The sequence below is a fragment of the Bombina bombina genome, chromosome 3, assembly GCF_027579735.1.
Source record: "Bombina bombina isolate aBomBom1 chromosome 3, aBomBom1.pri, whole genome shotgun sequence".
NCBI classification, from domain to species: domain Eukaryota; kingdom Metazoa; phylum Chordata; class Amphibia; order Anura; family Bombinatoridae; genus Bombina; species Bombina bombina.
The window spans coordinates 103,101,169-103,121,248 of NC_069501.1; the positions used below are offsets into that span (position 1 = coordinate 103,101,169).

Genomic DNA, 20,080 nt, shown 5'->3' on the forward strand with positions numbered 1-20,080 from the left:
TTTGGGTTTATGTCCCTTTAAGTGGTTTTCAAACCTGTCCTCAAGCCTCACTAAAAGGCCAGATTTTCAGGATTACATTTGGGCAGGTAAAATAACTAATCAGCAGATTATTTCCCCTGTGCTCCAGTTCAGATATCCTGAAAATGTGGCCTGTTAGTGAAGACTGAGGACAGGTTTGTAAACCCCTGCTTTAACGTCTATGTCTCAACTCTGTGTATTTTATAACTTTTTTGCTGTGAAGAAGAGGCGTTATTTCTACAGAAACAAAGTCACATAAATATGTGATAATATCATCTAAATACCCAGTGTAATCTTCCAGAAACATGATATTGTTAATGGATTCATGGAAGTAATTTGCCAAAAAAATAAACATTGCAGTCATAAATAAACAGCCTCAGGCTACATAGTTAAAAACGAATCCCTTATTTTAGAATGAATAACCTTATAATTGATTATAATGTATCTTAAAAGGGACAGTAAAGTCAAAATTATACTTAAATTGGTTGGATAGAGCATGACACTTTAAACAACTTTCCAATTTACTTCTATTATCAATTTAGCTTAGTTCTCTTGGTATCCTTTCTTAAAGCATAATCCTAATTGAGCTCAGGAGCATGCACATTTTTTAAGCCACATGGCAGCATTGTTTACAGCAATGTTAAACATAGTTACAAACACCACTGACAGACTTCTATAGACACGTGCATGCTCCTAAGCTCCTATCAGCCAACATAGGTTTAGTCTTCAACAAAGAATACCAAGAGAATAAAGCAAATCTGATACAGAGGTTTTATAACAGCAATATCTCTAAGATATGCTTTAGTCAAACTGATCCTAAAAATGTGCTCTTAAAACAGCCTCCCTCTAAAACTACCGCCATGTTTTTCTGCTTCGTTTTGCATGAACGCTTTTTAAAGGCTTATGCACAACATACATGTAAGCATACCCTGTCACCATACACTTTACCTCAACCTTTGGTTTCTGAAGCCAACACTGCAGAAAGCACATCCATTGCACAAACAAATGGCTTCATTATGCTCAACTCCTGCTGTACTTGTGACACAATATCCTTGTGTTCTTCCTTTAATCTAGCTAAAATGTGCCTTACTTCTCCCTCTGCAACATCTCATTCCCATTTTAAATACGCATCCTCTCCAGTAATCCTAATGTACTGAGTGATTTAATATCTGTATCTACCTCTTCATACCAGACCTATGACCTTTCTATTTACTGTGAATAGCAACCTAGCTTCACTACTCCTCGAATCTCAATTACTTTTAAAAATGGAATCAACCAGTTCAACTATCCATATCCACTGAATTAAACCAATACTTCACTCTGGACATTTAGTTAGAACAATGTGACTTCCACTAACATAAGATAGAAATCTGAATAATGTGAATTTGTTGTAGTTATTATATAGCAGCTAATATTTGTGGAATAGAGCTTCACTGGATGTAATTTTTTTGCTCTGTTTACGTTTTCTTTAGAGATAATTATTTGCCTCAACTACCCCCACAATTTGTGGAAAAGCTGAGAATTTGGACAGCAGGACCTGCCTCTAAATGTAGATGTCACAAAGATCACTGCAGCAGTGAGACTGAATGCTTGCTACTCCCAGTTACCTATCTGGAAATAGGATTGTGCTGGGGATATTGAGTCTGTCTTACAGAAATACTGCAGAGATGTCCTTATGTATGACAAAAAAAGTGGCGAGGGGAGTTTGGCCCATAAAAAAACAAATGCACCAAAGTGTGTGTTTATTCATAAAGTTTTCACACTGAATTGGTATGTTCATTTACTACAAGGTGTTTGGGTCCCTTTAACTTCACAGCAATGAAACTCTACCTACCTGAGCATCTTATGTAGCTTTTCTTGATTCATACCGTTGCCATTGTCCGTAAATGTCAGACATATTTCACCTTTCATCAGTGTTTTGTCGATCCAGATTTGCTTAGCATTAACATCTGGGTCATAGGCATTATCTAAAATAGAGGAACGAGATTTTAGAGTTTTAAATTGCAATATGAAAGTTAAAATGAGGTTGAGAAACAAGAAATTAAGCATATGGAGAACTTTTGGTTAAAAATCACTATATTTTCCACAAAACATCTAACTGCATAACTTCTGAACATAGATGGATATAGGTGAGCCTTTTAGAAACTTATTTCTGATTAGGAAATTCATGTTGGCACAACAGCAAAGTATTTAAAGAACATAAAAATGAGATATGTGCATTTGTGCACACTGTTCCATAACTAATCGGGTAGGAGGCGGCACAAGCTGTCTTTATTCTTGTGATCAGTGCAAATCCAGGTCTTAGTGTGTTTTACTTTCACAAGAGAAAAACATAATTTATGTAAGAACTTACCTGATAAATTCCTTTAATATTGGCAAGAGTCCATGAGGTAGTGACGTATAGGATATACATTCCTACCAGGAGGGGGCAAAGTTACCCAAACCTCAAAATGCCTATAAATACACCCCTCACCACACCCACAATTCAGTTTAACGAATAGCCAAGTAGTGGATGATAAAATGAGTAAAAAAAAGCATACAAAAAAGAGGAACTTGAAAAATAATTGTGCTTTTATACAAAAATCATAACCACCATAAAAAGGGTGGGCCTCATGGACTCTTGCCAATATGAAAGAAATTAATTTATCATCAGGTAAATTCTTACATAAATTATGTTTTCTTTCATGTAATTGGCAAGAGTCCATGAGCTAGTGACGTATGGGATAGAAATACCCAAGATGTGGGAGACCACAGAAGAGTCACTAGAGAGGGAGGGATAAAATAAAAGCTATTTCCACTGAGAAATTAAATTCACAAAATAATTAAGTTTTTCTCAAAAAACTTAAATCAAAAGCAGTAGAATCAAACCGAAACAGCTGCCTGAAGAACTTTTCTACCAAAGACTGCTTCAGAAGAAGCAAATACATAAAAATGGTAAAAACAGTAAAAGTATGCAAAGAAGACCAAATTACTGATTTGCAAATTTGATCAACCTAAGTGTTAGAATATATTTAGCAATACTGATGCCATTTTGTCTTTAGTCATCCATTTTGTTAAGAATGGTTTCTTATAGTTTATTATAACAGCTTATTATGTTGTGAAGAAATATGCGGATGTTAGGAATACTTGTATATAAAGAATGGCCTTGTAAATGTCCCTGGCGATGCGCCTGGATGCACCGTTATCTCCATAATTTGTCCAATGGCCTTGTTTGTGCTGGGCGATGCACCCAGATATACTTATAACTAACACTGCCCGCTTGTGAAAATTACTCCTTTTTGCTCAATTATATTTTAATAAGCTTCTTTTGTTATAAGAAATACTGTGTAAGATGATGTAACTATGAGTACGTCATTGTTTAACCCTATATGCTGTAACCATTTTCTATAAAAAGTATGTTGCGCTTTATAATAAACAGAACAGTGATTAGATTTTTCCTGGCAGCATGTCTGATTTCTGTTCCTGAGATATCTCGTCAGGTAACCCATTCAGTTCCAGGTAATGGTGTAGAATACTGCTAAGTGCTAACTGACACCCCCCCCCTCTCAAAATAACGCCTAACACTAAGCTTCATTCTAAAAAAGCCCAAAAAATGGTGAATTAACTTAGTAGAATGAGCTGCAAATCTCTGAGGCGGAGCCTGCACTGCCTCAAAATAAGCTTTGTAAAACAAAAGCTTTAATCAGGATGCCAAAGAAATGGCAGAGGTTTCCTAACCTTTTCTGGAACCAGAAAAATAGCAAATAGACTAGAAGTCTTCTGAAATCCTAGTAACCTTGATATAGAATTATAAAGCTCTTGCCACATCCAAAGGATGTAAAGAACTCTCAAAGAATTCTTTAGGATTAGGACACAAAGAAGTCTTCACAACCTTAGAAAAAAAGAAGTCCACAAAACAACTTATCTACATGAAAAAAACATAATTTATGCTTACCTGATAAATTTATTTCTCTTGTAGTGTATTCAGTCCACGGATCATCCATTACTTATGGGATATATTCCCTTCCTAACAGGAAGTTGCAAGAGGATCACCCAAAGCAGAGCTGCCATATAGCTCCTCCCCTCCATGTCATATCCAGTCATTCGACCGAAACAAGACAAGAAAGGAGAAACCATAGGGAGCAGTGGTGACTGGAGTTCTAATTAAAATTTAGATCTGCCTTAAAAAAGACAGGGCGGGCCGTGGACTAAATACACTACAAAAGAAATACATTTATCAGGTAAGCATAAATTATGTTTTCTCTTGTTAAGTGTATTCAGTCCACGGATCATCCATTACTTATGGGATACCAATACCAAAGCTAAAGTACACGGATGATGGGAGGGACAAGGCAGGAACTTAAACGGAAGGAACCACTGCCTGTAGAACCTTTCTCCCAAAAACAGGCTCTGAAGAAGCAAAAGTGTCAAATTTGTAAAATTTTGAAAAAGTGTGAAGCGAAGACCAAGTTGCAGCCTTGCAAATCTGTTCAACAGAGGCCTCATTCTTAAAGGCCCAGGTGGAAGCCACAGCTCTAGTGGAATGAGCTGTAATTCTTTCAGGGGGCTGCTGTCCAGCAGTCTCATAGGCTAAACGTATTATGCTACGAAGCCAAAAAGAGAGAGAGGTTGCCGAAGCTTTTTGACCACTCCTCTGTCCAGAGTATACGACAAACAGGGAAGAAGTTTGACGAAAATCTTTAGTTGCCTGTAAATAGAACTTCAGGGCACGGACTAAGTCCAGATTATGCAAAAGTCGTTCCTTCTTTGAAGAAGGATTAGGACATAATGATGGAACAACAATCTCCTGATTGATATTCCTGTTAGAAACTACCTTAGGTAAAAATCCAGGTTTAGTACGCAGAACTACCTTGTCTGAATGGAAAATCAGGTAAGGAGAATCACAATGTAAGGCAGATAACTCAGAGACTCTTCGAGCCGAGGAAATAGCCGTCAAAAACAGAACATTCCAAGATAAAAGCTTAATATCAATGGAATGAAGGGGTTCAAACGGAACCCCTTGAAGAACTTTAAGAACCAAGTTTAAGCTCCACGGAGGAGCAACAGTCTTAAACACAGGCTTAATCCTAGCCAAAGCCTGACAAAAGGCCTGGACGTCTGGAACTTCTGACAGACGTTTGTGTAAAAGAATAGACAGGGCAGAAATCTGACCCTTTAACGAACTAGCAGATAAGCCCTTTTCTAAACCCTCTTGTAGAAAAGACAATATCCTAGGAATCCTAACCTTACTCCATGAGTAACTCTTGGATTCCCACCAATATAAATATTTACGCCATATTTTATGGTAAATTTTTCTGGTAACAGGTTTCCGAGCCTGTATTAAGGTATCAATAACCGACTCCGAGAAGCCACGCTTTGATAGGATCAAGCGTTCAATCTCCATGCAGTCAGCCTCAGAGAAATTAGATTTGGATGATGGAAAGGACCCTGAATGAGAAGGTCCTGTCTCAGAGGCAGAGACCATGGTGGACAGGACGACATGTCCACTAGGTCTGCATACCAGGTCCTGCGTGGCCACGCAGGTGCTATCAGAATCACCGATGCTCTCTCTTGTCTGATCTTGGCAATCAGTCGAGGTAGCAGCGGAAATGGTGGAAACACATAAGCCATGTTGAAAACCCAAGGGGCTGCTAGAGCATCTATCAGCGCCGCTCCCGGGTCCCTGGACCTGGATCCGTAACAAGGAAGCTTGGCGTTCTGGCGAGACGCCATGAGATCCAGTTCTGGTTTGCCCCAACAATGAATCAGTTGAGCGAAGACCTCCGGATGAAGTTCCCACTCCCCCAGATGAAAAGTCTGGCGACTTAGAAAGTCCGCCTCCCAGTTCTCCACGCCTGGGATGTAGATCACCGACAGGTGGCAAGAGTGAGACTCTGCCCAGCGAATTATCTTTGAGACTTCTAACATCCCTAAGGAACTCCTGGTTCCTCCTTGATGGTTGATGTAAGCCACAGTCGTGATGTTGTCAGACTGAAATCTGATGAACCTCAGTGTTGCTAACTGAGGCCAAGCTAGAAGAGCATTGAATATTGCTCTCAACTCCAGAATATTTATTGGGAGGAGTTTCTCCTCCTGAGTCCATAATCCCTGAGCCTTCAGGGAGTTCCAGACTGCACCCCAACCTAGAAGGCTGGCATCTGTTGTTACAATCGTCTAATCTGGCCTGCGAAAGGTCATCCCCTTGGACAGATGGACCCGAGAAAGCCACCAGAGAAGAGAATCTCTGGTCTCTTGATCCAGATTTAGTAGAGGGGACAAATCTGAGTAATCCCCATTCCACTGACTTAGCATGCATAATTGCAGTGGTCTGAGATGCAGGCGCGCAAATGGTACTATGTCCATTGCCGCTACCATTAAGCCGATTACTTCCATGCACTGAGCTACTGACGGGCGTGGAATGGAATGAAGGACACGGCAAGCATTCAGAAGCTTTGATAACCTGGACTCCGTCAGGTAAATCTTCATCTCTATAGAATCTATAAGAGTCCCCAGGAAGGGAACTCTTGTGAGTGGTAATAGAGAACTCTTTTCCACGTTCACCTTCCACCCATGCAACCTCATAAATGCCAGAACTATCTCTGTATGAGACTTGGCAATTTGAAAACTTGACGCTTGTATCAGAATGTCGTCTAGGTACGGAGCCACCGCTATGCCTCGCGGTCTTAGCACCGCCAGAAGTGAGCCCAGAACCTTTGTAAAAATTCTCGGGGCCGTAGCTAACCCGAAGGGAAGAGCTACAAACTCGTAATGCCCGTCTAGAAAGGCAAATCTTAGGTAACGATAATGATCTTTGTGAATCGGTATGTGAAGGTAGGCATTCTTTAAGTCCACTGTGGTCATGTATTGACCCTCTTGGATCATGGGTAGGATCCGTTTCCGGATAGGGTGCCCTCTCTTCATGCTGTCTTAGGGGCAGAAGTAGGTTTTCTGGCCTGCTTGCCCTTGTTCCAGGACTGGTTAGCTTTCCAGCCCTGTCTGTAACGAGCAACAGTTCCTTCCTGTTTTGGAGCGGAGGAAGATGATGCTGCTCCTGCCTTGAAGTTACGAAAGGCACGAAAATTAGACTGCTTGGCCTTTGATTTGGCCTTGTCCTGAGGAAGAGTATGACCCTTACCTCCAGTAATGTCAGCAATAATTTCTTTCAAGCCGGGCCCGAATAAGGTCTGCCCTTTGAAAGGAATATTAAGCAATTTAGATTTAGAAGTCACGTCAGCTGACCAGGATTTAAGCCATAGCGCTCTGCGCGCCTGGATGGCGAATCTGGAGTTCTTAGCCGTTAGTCTGGTTAAATGTACAACGGCATCAGAAACAAATTTGTTAGCTAGCTTAAGTGCTTTAAGCTTGTCCATAATCTCATCCAATGGAGCTGTGCGAATGGCCTCTTCCAGAGACTCAAACCAGAATGCCGCAGCAGCAGTGACAGGCGCAATGCATGCAAGGGGCTGTAAGATAAAACCTTGTTGAACAAACATTTTCTTAAGGTAACCTAATTTTTTATCCATTGGATCCTAAAAAGCACAACTATCCTCCACCGGGAGAGTGGTACGTTTAGCTAAAGTAGAAACTGCTCCCTCCACCTTAGGGACTGTCTGCCATAAGTCTCGTGTGGTGACATCTATTGGAAACATTTTCCTAAATATCGGAGGAGGGGAAAAGGGCACACCGGGTCTATCCCACTCCTTGCTAATAATCTCTGTAAACCTTTTAGGTATAGGAAAAACGTCAGTACACACCGGCACCGCATAGTATCTATCCAGCCTACATAATTTCTCTGGAATTGCAACCGTGTTACAATCATTCAGAGCCGCTAATACCTCCCCTAACAATGCACGGAGGTTCTCAAGCTTAAATTTAAAATTAGAAATCTCTGAATCCGGTCTCCCTGGATCAGATCCGTCACCCACAGAATGAAGCTCTCCGTCCTCATGTTCTGCAAATTGTGACGCAGTATCGGACATGGCTCTCACATCATCAGCGCGCTCTGTCCTTAACCCAGAGCTATCGCGCTTGCCTCTTAATTCTTGCAATTTAGATAATACCTCTGTCATAACAGCAGCCATGTCTTGCAAAGTGATTTGTAAGGGCCTCTCTGATGTACTTGGCGCCACAATATCACGTGCCTCCTGAGCGGGAGGCGAAGGTACTGACACGTGAGGAGAGTTAGTCGGCATAACTTCCCCCTCGTTGTCTGGTGATAATTTCTTTACAGATAAAGACTGACTTTTATTTAAAGCGATAATCAATACATTTAGTACACATATTTCTATGGGGCTCCACATTGGCCTTCAAACATAGTGAACAAACAGATTCATCTGTGTCAGACATGTTTAAACAGACTAGCAATGAGACTAGCAAGCTTGGAAAATCCTTTCAAATAAGTTTACAAGCAATATAAAAAAAAAACGCTACTGCGCCTTTAAGAAGCACAAAAAAACTGTCACAGTTATAGCAACCAAATTTTCACAGTAAATGTATTAAGTTAGCAAAGTATTGCACCCACTAGCAAATGGATGATTAATCCCTTAATACCCAAAACGGATAATCAATTTAACAATTAACGTTTTTATCACAGTCAAACACACTGTCACAGGTCTGCTGTGACTGATTACCTCCCTCAAAATGAATTTTGAAGACCCCTGAGCTCTCTAGAGACGTCCTGGATCAAGGAGGAAGAAGCAGGAAGACTGACTGAATTTTTACTGCGCAAAAAAGCACTAAAATAGGCCCCTCCCACTCATATTACAACAGTGGGAAAACTCAGTTAACCTTTTCTATGCAGAAATATACGTCAGCCATGTGGAAAAAATCATGCCCCAAAAGATTTATCACCAAAGTACCTCACAAAAATGAATAACATGCCAGTAAACGTTTTAAACATACATTTTAAAAGTTATGTAGTGTTATCAATAAGCCTGCTACCAGTCGCTTCTACTGCAGTTAAGGCTCATATATTACTTCAGTATTAACAGCATTTTCTTAGTCAAATTCCATTCCTTAGAAAATTACTTACTGCACATACATTCATCAGCCCGATACCAGTCACTACTACTGCATTTAAGGCTGTACTTACATTACATCGGTATCAGCAGTATTTTCTTAGTCAATTCCATTCCTTAGAAAAATATTTTACTGCACATACCTCATCTGCAGGGAACCCCGCATGCTATTCCCTTTCTGAAGTTACCCCACTCCTCAGAAAGTGCGAGAACAGCCAGTGGATCTTAGTTACTTCTGCTAAGATCATAGAAAACGCAGGCAGATTCTTCTTCTAAATACTGCCTGAGAGAAAAAACAGCACACTCCGGTGCCAATTAAAATAACAAACTTTTGATTGAAGAAATAATTAAGTATAAAAACTCCACACTCCTCTCACACCTTCCTACTATGTTGAGTGTTGCAAGAGAATGACTGGGTATGACGTGGAGGGGAGGAGCTATATCGCAGCTCTGCTTTGGGTGATCCTCTTGCAACTTCCTGTTGGGAAGGGAATATATCCCATAAGTAATGGATGATCCGTGGACTGAATACACTTAACAAGAGAAATCAGATAAGGAGACTAACAAGAGAGAGCTGATAAATCAGAAACTCTTGTAGCAGACTAGATATAGCCAAAAGAAGCAACACTTTCCAAGAAAGTAGATAATCTTCAAAGAAAATATAGGCTCAAAAGAAAAGAGCCTGTAAAATCTTTAAACCAAATAAGACTCCAGAAAAGGAGAAATTAATAAATGAACAGGCTTGAAACCAACCAAAGCCTGAACAAAACAGTAAATATCAGGAAGGTTAAAGGGACACTGAACCCAATTTTTTTCTTTTGTGATTCAGATAGAGCAAGCAAATTTAATCAACTTTCTAATTTACTACTATTATCAATTTTTCTTCGTTCTCTTGCTATCTTTATTTGAAAAAGAAAGCATCTAAGCTTTTTTCTTAGTTCAGCACTCTGGATAGCACTTTTTGATTGGTGGATGAATTTATCCACCAGTCAGCAAGGACAACCCAGGTTGTTCACCAAAAATGGGCCGGCATCTAAACTTACATTCTTGCATTTCAAATAAAGATACCAAGAGAATAAAGAAAAATTGATAATAGGAGTAAATTAGAAAGTTGCTTAAAATGTCATGCTCTATCTGAATCACGAAAGAAAAAGATTGGGTTCAGTGTCCCTTTAAACAAGCTTTCTTTAAAATAAAACAGAAAGAACATAGATTTGTCCCTGCAAAAATACAGACAAACTTATCCAAACCATCTTGAAAAACTATAAAATCCTAGGAATTCTAAAAGAATACGAAGAGAATGTATGAGAACAACATTATAAAATATAGGTTTTCCAAACCTGATAATACATGTTCCTTGAAACAGACTTATAAGCCTGCAACATAGCGATAAAAACTGAGTCAGAGAAACCTTGATGACTAAACACTAAGCAAGTTCCATACCCCCGAATAAGTAATTTGAGATCCCGAGGGAAAAATAGCCCCTAAAACAAGAGGGCTGGCCAAAGAGAAAGCGGCCAAGGATGGCAACTGGACATCCAAACAAGATCCACATACCAAACTTGTGAGGCCATGCTGATGCTATTAGAAACACATGACACTCTTCCAATATGATCTTGGACATCACCTTTGGAAGAAAAAAAAAACGGAGGCAGAAAGATGTAGACAGGTTGCAAAACCAAGACACTGATAATGCATCCACCATCTCCACCTGAGGAACCCTGAATCTGAAAAGGTACCTGGGAAATTGAGATAATCCACCTCCCAAATGTCTAAATCGTAGAAAATAGACAGGAGATTCTAAGAACGTATTCAAGATACTTCTTAATTGCTAAGGAACTACGAGTCCCTATTGTTGATTAACATATGCAACATTTGTGATATTATCTGTCTGAAATCAAAAAATGAAAAAGTTCTCTCCTAAAAGAGGCCAGGCCTGAAAGAGCTCTGAAAAAATAGCAAAGAGTTCTAAAATATCGATTGGAAACCTCGCCTCTTGAAGTTTCCAAACCCCTTGTGCTGTCAAAAGACCCTCAGACTGCTCCCCAACCTGTAAGACTTGTATCCATTAAGAATACAGTCCAGGAAGGACGAACAAAAGGAGGCCCCCTGAATAAAATTATGATAGACTAATCACCAAAACAGAGAGAGTAGAGTGTTAGGATTTAAAAATATCAACTGTGATATCTAAAAACAATCCCTGTATCATTGATTCAGTATGCAAAGCATACTTAAAAACGAGCAAAGGGAACCACGCCCGATGCTGCAGTTATGAAACCTAAAACTTTCATGCACATAGCCACTGAAAGAAATGTTCTAGACTGTTAGACAGGCTAACGCCCCTTACAATTGACTTATGTCTGATAAAAGGCAAAAACATGAACACAGAATCCATCTAGAAACCCAAAAAGAAGTGACCCTTGTCTGAGGAATCACAAAACTCTTTGGTAAATTAAATCCTCTAACCATGTCTTGAAGAAACAAAACTTAGTTGATTCATTAGGGATTCCACAAAAAGAAAAGTCCATATATTTGAATACTACTCTTTTTATATGTATGTATTGGGTACTTGTAAAGAGCGTCTAATCACCCGTAAGGGACTCAAGACACTGCTCATTTAATCAACCTTGGAAAGGATGAAAGGCTAAATGGACCTCGCCGGGAATCGAACCTGCAACCCTCAGGTTTCTACAAAGCTTAGCCACAGTGCATTAGCATGCTGAGCCATCTGTCCGGCTTTAATAAAAGAAAAGTTTAAGCTAATACCAAGATACCATCCAAATAAGGAAGCACCACAATACCCTACTGTCTGAAGACAGAAATAAGGGCACCAAGAAACTTTAAAAAGATTCATAAAGTTGTCACTAAACCCAATGAAAAAGCGACAAATTGGAAAAGCTTAAAAGAAAAACTCAGAATACACAAGTGGTCTGAATGAAATAAGATATGAGGATAAACATCCTGAAAAATGTGGACATGAAATGACCTTAACAAAAAGGCATAATAGTCCTTCTAAATCGCCAACTTAAAAGTTGAGGCTAACAAAAAATAAAAAGTTTTCAGATCCAAGAATGGACTGAATAAACCTTTATTCTTAGGGACAAAGAATAGAATTGAATAGAAACCCCAATCCTCTTCCTGAAAAAAGAACTGGCATAACCCCTCCTGAAAAAAAATTCACAGAGTGTACTGAGAAAGAAAGATTCTTCCCATAGGAGGTCTCATTCTAAAAATCTATTCAAATCCTAAGAATAATATAGAATTTGGGCTTAGTTCATCCAAAAACAATTTAATCTGCCCCCCACCAGAAGGACTGGTTTGAGAACCGCACCTTCATGCATTCTAATAACTAGTAATTTATAAAGCGTTTTTCTCCCAGAAGGATACAAAAAAAAAAAACGCTTCTTCAGTGCTTACACTCGGAATTAACCAAATTAGCAGCTGATAAAAACAGTAGTTATTATTACCCAAATAAATGGTACACAAATTGACCTCAAAGGCCAAAGGGCTGTATTAACCCTGCCGGGAAATGAATCTATGATCCTTGGATCTAGAACAAGCGTTTGTAGTCAGGACATTCACCAACTGATCTACATCACCGGACTAAAAGTAAAAAACTCAAAACCTCCAGAAATAGTGGAAATAATAGAAATCAAACAAATTATTGTCCTAACAAGAGAGAGAGATAATAAAATATATTTGAAATCATAATAATAGATATAGTAAACATAATTAAATGTATATATCTAAAGTAAAACAGATATATACTTAAGAATCTGAAACTGCTTATGTTAACTGTTCAACAAAGGTTGAGAGAACAGTAATGTCAGCCACAGATAAAGCTGAGCTAAAAATATAAACAGTACGTGAATATGCTCTACTAAGGTTATATTCAAATTCTAAAGAATCCTGAAAACAAGTATCAATTTCCATAGACATAGTAGTACAGTCCCAAAAGGGAATCAGAATAACCATTCTCTAGAAAATAATACAGATATTATATTGAATAGGAAAGAAACCCAAAACCAAAAATGTTAAAATCCAGATTTGAAAATAATTATTAACATTGTTAATAGGAGGAAGAGACTCCTAAAAGCTATAAACAGAAAAATTTCCTTAAAGAACAAAAAATGTTCAAATGAAAAATAAGGAGAAATTTTAACTAACTATCTGATACAGGAACCTTTGAGCCAAAGAAACCTCCATCAGTAGAATAAATTTAAATATGCTGTCGGTCAGAACAAAATTAATTAAATCTTAATTTTGAAAAGACCTCTAAAGTTTACTTAAAGGCATAATAGCAGTCATAACCTTTTATGATATAAGCAAAAAACAGAATTTATGTTTACCTGATAAATTTCTTTCTCCAACGGTGTGTCCGGTCCACGGCGTCATCCTTACTTGTGGGATATTCTCTTCCCCAACAGGAAATGGCAAAGAGCCCAGCAAAGCTGGTCACATGATCCCTCCTAGGCTCCGCCTACCCCAGTCATTCGACCGACGTTAAGGAGGAATATTAGCATAGGAGAAACCATATGGTACCGTGGTGACTGTAGTTAAAGAAAATAAATTATCAGACCTGATTAAAAAAACCAGGGCGGGCCGTGGACCGGACACACCGTTGGAGAAAGAAATTTATCAGGTAAACATAAATTCTGTTTTCTCCAACATAGGTGTGTCCGGTCCACGGCGTCATCCTTACTTGTGGGAACCAATACCAAAGCTTTAGGACACGGATGAAGGGAGGGAGCAAATCAGGTCACCTAAATGGAAGGCACCACGGCTTGCAAAACCTTTCTCCCAAAAATAGCCTCAGAAGAAGCAAAAGTATCAAACTTGTAAAATTTGGTAAAAGTGTGCAGTGAAGACCAAGTCGCTGCCCTACATATCTGATCAACAGAAGCCTCGTTCTTGAAGGCCCATGTGGAAGCCACAGCCCTAGTGGAATGAGCTGTGATTCTTTCAGGAGGCTGCCGTCCGGCAGTCTCGTAAGCCAATCTGATGATGCTTTTAATCCAAAAAGAGAGAGAGGTAGAAGTTGCTTTTTGACCTCTCCTTTTACCTGAATAAACAACAAACAAGGAAGATGTTTGTCTAAAATCCTTTGTAGCATCTAAATAGAATTTTAGAGCGCGAACAACATCCAAATTGTGCAACAAACGTTCCTTCTTTGAAACTGGTTTCGGGCACAGAGAAGGTACGATAATCTCCTGGTTAATGTTTTTGTTAGAAACAACTTTTGGAAGAAAACCAGGTTTAGTACGTAAAACCACCTTATCTGCATGGAACACCAGATAAGGAGGAGAGCACTGCAGAGCAGATAATTCTGAAACTCTTCTAGCAGAAGAAATTGCAACTAAAAACAAAACTTTCCAAGATAATAACTTAATATCAACGGAATGTAAGGGTTCAAACGGAACCCCCTGAAGAACTGAAAGAACTAAATTGAGACTCCAAGGAGGAGTCAAAGGTTTGTAAACAGGCTTGATTCTAACCAGAGCCTGAACAAAGGCTTGAACATCTGGCACAGCTGCCAGCTTTTTGTGAAGTAACACCGACAAGGCAGAAATTTGTCCCTTCAGGGAACTTGCCGATAATCCTTTTTCCAATCCTTCTTGAAGGAAGGATAGAATCCTAGGAATCTTAACCTTGTCCCAAGGGAATCCTTTAGATTCACACCAACAGATATATTTTTTCCAAATTTTGTGGTAAATCTTTCTAGTTACAGGCTTTCTGGCCTGAACAAGAGTATCGATAACAGAATCTGAGAAACCTCGCTTCGATAAAATCAAGCGTTCAATCTCCAGGCAGTCAGCTGGAGTGAAACCAGATTCGGATGTTCGAACGGACCCTGAACAAGAAGGTCTCGTCTCAAAGGTAGCTTCCAAGGTGGAGCCGATGACATATTCACCAGATCTGCATACCAAGTCCTGCGTGGCCACGCAGGAGCTATCAAGATCACCGACGCCCTCTCCTGATTGATCCTGGCTACCAGCCTGGGAATGAGAGGAAACGGCGGAAACACATAAGCTAGTTTGAAGGTCCAAGGTGCTACTAGTGCATCCACTAGAGCCGCCTTGGGATCCCTGGATCTGGACCCGTAACAGGGAACTTTGAAGTTCTGACGAGAGGCCATTAGATCCATGTCTGGAATGCCCCACAGCTGAGTGACTAGGGCAAAGATTTCCGGATGGAGTTCCCACTCCCCCGGATGCAATGTCTGACGACTCAGAAAATCCGCTTCCCAATTTTCCACTCCCGGGATGTGGATAGCAGACAGGTGGCAGGAGTGAGACTCCGCCCATAGAATAATCTTGGTCACTTCCTCCATCGCTAGGGAACTCCTTGTTCCCCCCTGATGGTTGATGTACGCAACAGTCGTCATGTTGTCTGATTGAAACCGTATGAACTTGGTCCTCGCTAGCTGAGGCCAAGCCTTGAGAGCATTGAATATCGCTCTCAGTTCCAGAATATTTATCGGTAGAAGAGATTCTTCCCGAGACCAAAGACCCTGAGCTTTCAGGGATCCCCAGACCGCGCCCCAGCCCGTCAGACTGGCGTCGGTCGTGACAATGACCCACTCTGGTCTGCGGAATGTCATCCCTTGTGACAGGTTGTCCAGGGACAGCCACCAACGGAGTGAGTCTCTGGTCCTCTGATTTACTTGTATCTTTGGAGACAAGTCTGTATAGTCCCCATTCCACTGACTGAGCATGCACAGTTGTAATGGTCTTAGATGAATGCGCGCAAAAGGAACTATGTCCATTGCCGCTACCATCAACCCGATCACTTCCATGCACTGAGCTACGGAAGGAAGAGGAACGGAATGGAGTATCCGACAAGAGTCCAGAAGCTTTGTTATTCTGGCCTCTGTTAGAAAAATCCTCATTTCTGAGGAGTCTATAATTGTTCCCAAGAAGGGAACCCTTGTTGACGGGGATAGAGAACTCTTTTCCACGTTCACTTTCCAGCCGTGAGATCTGAGAAAGGCCAGGACGATGTCCGTGTGAGCCTTTGCTCGAGGGAGGGACGACGCTTGAATCAGAATGTCGTCCAGGTAGGGTACTACTGCAATGCCCCTTGGTCTTAGCACCGCTAGAAGGGACCCTAGTACCTTTGTGAAAATCCTTGGAGCAGTGGCTAATCCGAAAGGAAGCGCCACGAACTGGTAATGTTTGTCCAGGAATGCAAACCTTAGGAACCGATGATGTTCCTTGTGGATAGGAATATGTAGATACGCATCCTTTAAATCCACCGTGGTCATGAATTGACCTTCCTGGATGGAAGGAAGGATAGTTCGAATGGTTTCCATCTTGAACGATGGGACCTTGAGAAATTTGTTTAAGATCTTGAGATCTAGGATTGGTCTGAACGTTCCCTCTTTTTTGGGAACTATGAACAGATTGGAGTAGAACCCCATCCCTTGTTCTCTTAATGGAACAGGATGAATCACTCCCATTTTTAACAGGTCTTCTACACAATGTAAGAACGCCTGTCTTTTTATGTGGTCTGAAGACAACTGAGACCTGTGGAACCTCCCCCTTGGGGGAAGTCCCTTGAATTCCAGAAGATAACCCTGGGAGACTATTTCTAGCGCCCAAGGATCCAGAACATCTCTTGCCCAAGCCTGAGCGAAGAGAGAGAGTCTGCCCCCCACCAGATCCGGTCCCGGATCGGGGGCCAATATTTCATGCTGTCTTGGTAGCAGTGGCAGGTTTCTTGGCCTGCTTTCCCTTGTTCCAGCCTTGCATTGGTCTCCAAGCTGGCTTGGCCTGAGAAGTATTACCCTCTTGCTTAGAGGACGTAGCACCTTGGGCTGGTCCGTTTTTACGAAAGGGACGAAAATTAGGTCTATTTTTAGCCTTGAAAGGCCGATCCTGAGGAAGGGCGTGGCCCTTACCCCCAGTGATATCAGAGATAATCTCTTTCAAGTCAGGACCAAACAGCGTTTTCCCCTTGAAAGGAATGTTTAGTAGCTTGTTCTTGGAAGACGCATCAGCCGACCAAGATTTCAACCAAAGCGCTCTGCGCGCCACAATAGCAAACCCAGAATTCTTAGCCGCTAACTTAGCCAATTGCAAAGAGGCGTCTAGAGTGAAAGAATTAGCCAATTTGAGAGCATTGATTCTGTCCATAATCTCCTCATAAGGAGGAGAGTCACTATCGAGCACCTTAATCAGTTCATCAAACCAGAAATATGCGGCTGTAGTGACAGGGACAATGCATGAAATGGGTTGTAGAAGGTAACCCTGCTGAACAAACATCTTTTTAAGCAAACCTTCTAATTTTTTATCCATAGGATCTTTGAAAGCACAACTATCCTCTATGGGAATAGTGGTGCGTTTGTTTAAAGTAGAAACCGCTCCCTCGACCTTGGGGACTGACTGCCATAAGTCCTTTCTGGGGTCGACCATAGGAAACAATTTTTTAAATATGGGGGGAGGGACGAAAGGAATACCGGGCCTTTCCCATTCTTTATTAACAATGTCCGCCACCCGCTTGGGTATAGGAAAAGCTTCTGGGAGCCCCGGCACCTCTAGGAACTTGTCCATTTTACATAGTTTCTCTGGGATGACCAAATTTTCACAATCATCCAGAGTGGATAATACCTCCTTAAGCAAAATGCGGAGATGTTCCAATTTAAATTTAAATGTAATCACATCAGATTCAGCCTGCTGAGAAATGTTCCCTAAATCAGTAATTTCTCCCTCAGACAAAACCTCCCTGGCCCCCTCAGATTGGGTTAGGGGCCCTTCAGAGATATTAATATCAGCGTCGTCATGCTCTTCAGTAACTAAAACAGAGCATCCACGCTTACGCTGACAAGGGTTCATCTTGGCTAAAATGTTTTTGACAGAATTATCCATTACAGCCGTTAATTGTTGCATAGTAAGGAGTATTGGCGCGCTAGATGTACTAGGGGCCTCCTGAGTGGGCAAGACTCGTGTAGACGAAGGAGGGAATGATGCAGTACCATGCTTACTCCCCTCACTTGAGGAATCATCTTGGGCATCATTGTCATTATCACATAAATCACATTTATTTAAATGAATAGGAATTCTGGCTTCCCCACATTCAGAACACAGTCTATCTGGTAGTTCAGACATGTTAAACAGGCATAAACTTGATAAGAAAGTACAAAAAACGTTTTAAAATAAAACCGTTACTGTCACTTTAAATTTTAAACTGAACACACTTTATTACTGCAATTGCGAAAAAACATGAAGGAATTGTTCAAAATTCACCAAATTTTCACCACAGTGTCTTAAAGCCTTGAAAATATTGCACACCAATTTTGGAAGCTTTAACCCTTAAAATAACGGAACCGGAGCCGTTTTAAGCTTTAACCCCTTTACAGTCCCTGGTATCTGCTTTGCTGAGACCCAACCAAACCCAAAGGGGAATACGATACCAAATGACGCCTTCAGAAGTCTTTTATAAGTATCAGAGCTCCTCTCACATGCGACTGCATGCCATGCCTCTCAAAAACAAGTGCGCAACACCGGCGCGAAAATGAGACTCTGCCTATGCTTTGGGAAAGCCCCTAAAGAATAAGGTGTCTAAAACAGTGCCTGCCGATATTATTATATCAAAATACCCAGAATAAATGATTCCTCAAGGCTAAATAAGTGTTAATATCAATCGATTTAGCCCAAAAAAAGTCTACAGTCTAAATAAGCCCTTGTGAAGCCCTTATTTACAATCGTAATAAACATGGCTTACCGGATCCCATAGGGAAAATGACAGCTTCCAGCATTACATCGTCTTGTTAGAATGTGTCATACCTCAAGCAGCAAGGGACTGCAAACTGTTCCCCCAACTGAAGTTAATTGCTCTCAACAGTCCTGTGTGGAACAGCCATGGATTTTAGTTACGGTTGCTAAAATCATTTTCCTCATACAAACAGAATTCTTCATCTCTTTTCTGTTTCTGAGTAAATAGTACGTACCAGCACTATTTGAAAATAACAAACTCTTGATTGAATAATAAAAACTACAGTTAAACACTAAAAAACTCTAAGCCATCTCCGTGGAGATGTTGCCTGTACAACGGCAAAGAGAATGACTGGGGTAGGCGGAGCCTAGGAGGGATCATGTGACCAGCTTTGCTGGGCTCTTTGCCATTTCCTGTTGGGGAAGAGAATATCCCACAAGTAAGGATGACGCCGTGGACCGGACACACCTATGTTGGAGAAACATGTGATGTTTGCGGATGAAATCAAGTACATGAACTGAATATGTAAAAAAACAGTAAATGTTATTGTACATGTAGAAACATTGCTAGCAATAAACATGATAAATAAATGCCACATAATGGAGCTGAAGAAATAGCTTAAAAAATGAAAAGAACACACTTAGCTTTGTAGACATGTGTTCTAGGGCATCATAGTTTCTACAGTAACAGAGTCATGATCAGAATGAGACATCTCGCAAAATGTAACAGAAAAAGAAAAACAACATTAGTCAAAACATTCCATTTCCACAATGTAACAGTTTCAGTAGAAAAAAACAAGAGCAGTCATAATAGCTTTCAATGTTCATGAAAACAGCGAGCAATAGAGGGAGAGGGGTAAAATAACTAAAATTTGGCACCAAGACTGACGCATTACACAAAAAGAAAAAAAAATTTGGTGCAAAACCAACACCAGGAAATGACACAACTCGCGTCATAACAAACGCGATTTTGCGCCAAAACAACAAGCTTCCACAAAGACGCAGGAAATTACAAAATTTGCGCCAAAGGCGCAACTTCACGCCGAAAAATTTTGCGCCAAGAATTACGCAATAAAAAACAGCATTTTGCGCCCTCGTAAGCCTAGATTTGCCCACGAAAAAATGAAAGTCAAAAAAGAAAAAGACTGAACCCCAGGTAAGAAAAAAGTTTAAATAAACTTCCCAAAAAAGATTCCTATACTGAAACCGTTTACACTGCAAAGGGAAATACACATAGACCCGACTCATGGGAAATATAAGTAAAATACATATATTTAAAACATTATATTAATACATAAAGCGCCAAACCATAGCTGAGAGTGTCTTAAATAATGAAAACGTACTTACTGAAAG

The 20,080-nt window shown here is 40.4% G+C and overlaps 1 protein-coding gene across 1 annotated transcript in view; it reads right to left on the bottom strand.

The window, feature by feature from the left end:
* Positions 1 to 20,080, bottom strand: part of MORC3 (MORC family CW-type zinc finger 3) — a 340,436-nt gene that overhangs the window by 260,131 nt on the left and 60,225 nt on the right. The window contains exon 3 of the mRNA XM_053705944.1: positions 1,853 to 1,985. Coding sequence (XP_053561919.1) covers positions 1,853 to 1,985 — 133 coding nt within the window. The remainder of the gene's footprint in view (positions 1 to 1,852; positions 1,986 to 20,080) is intronic.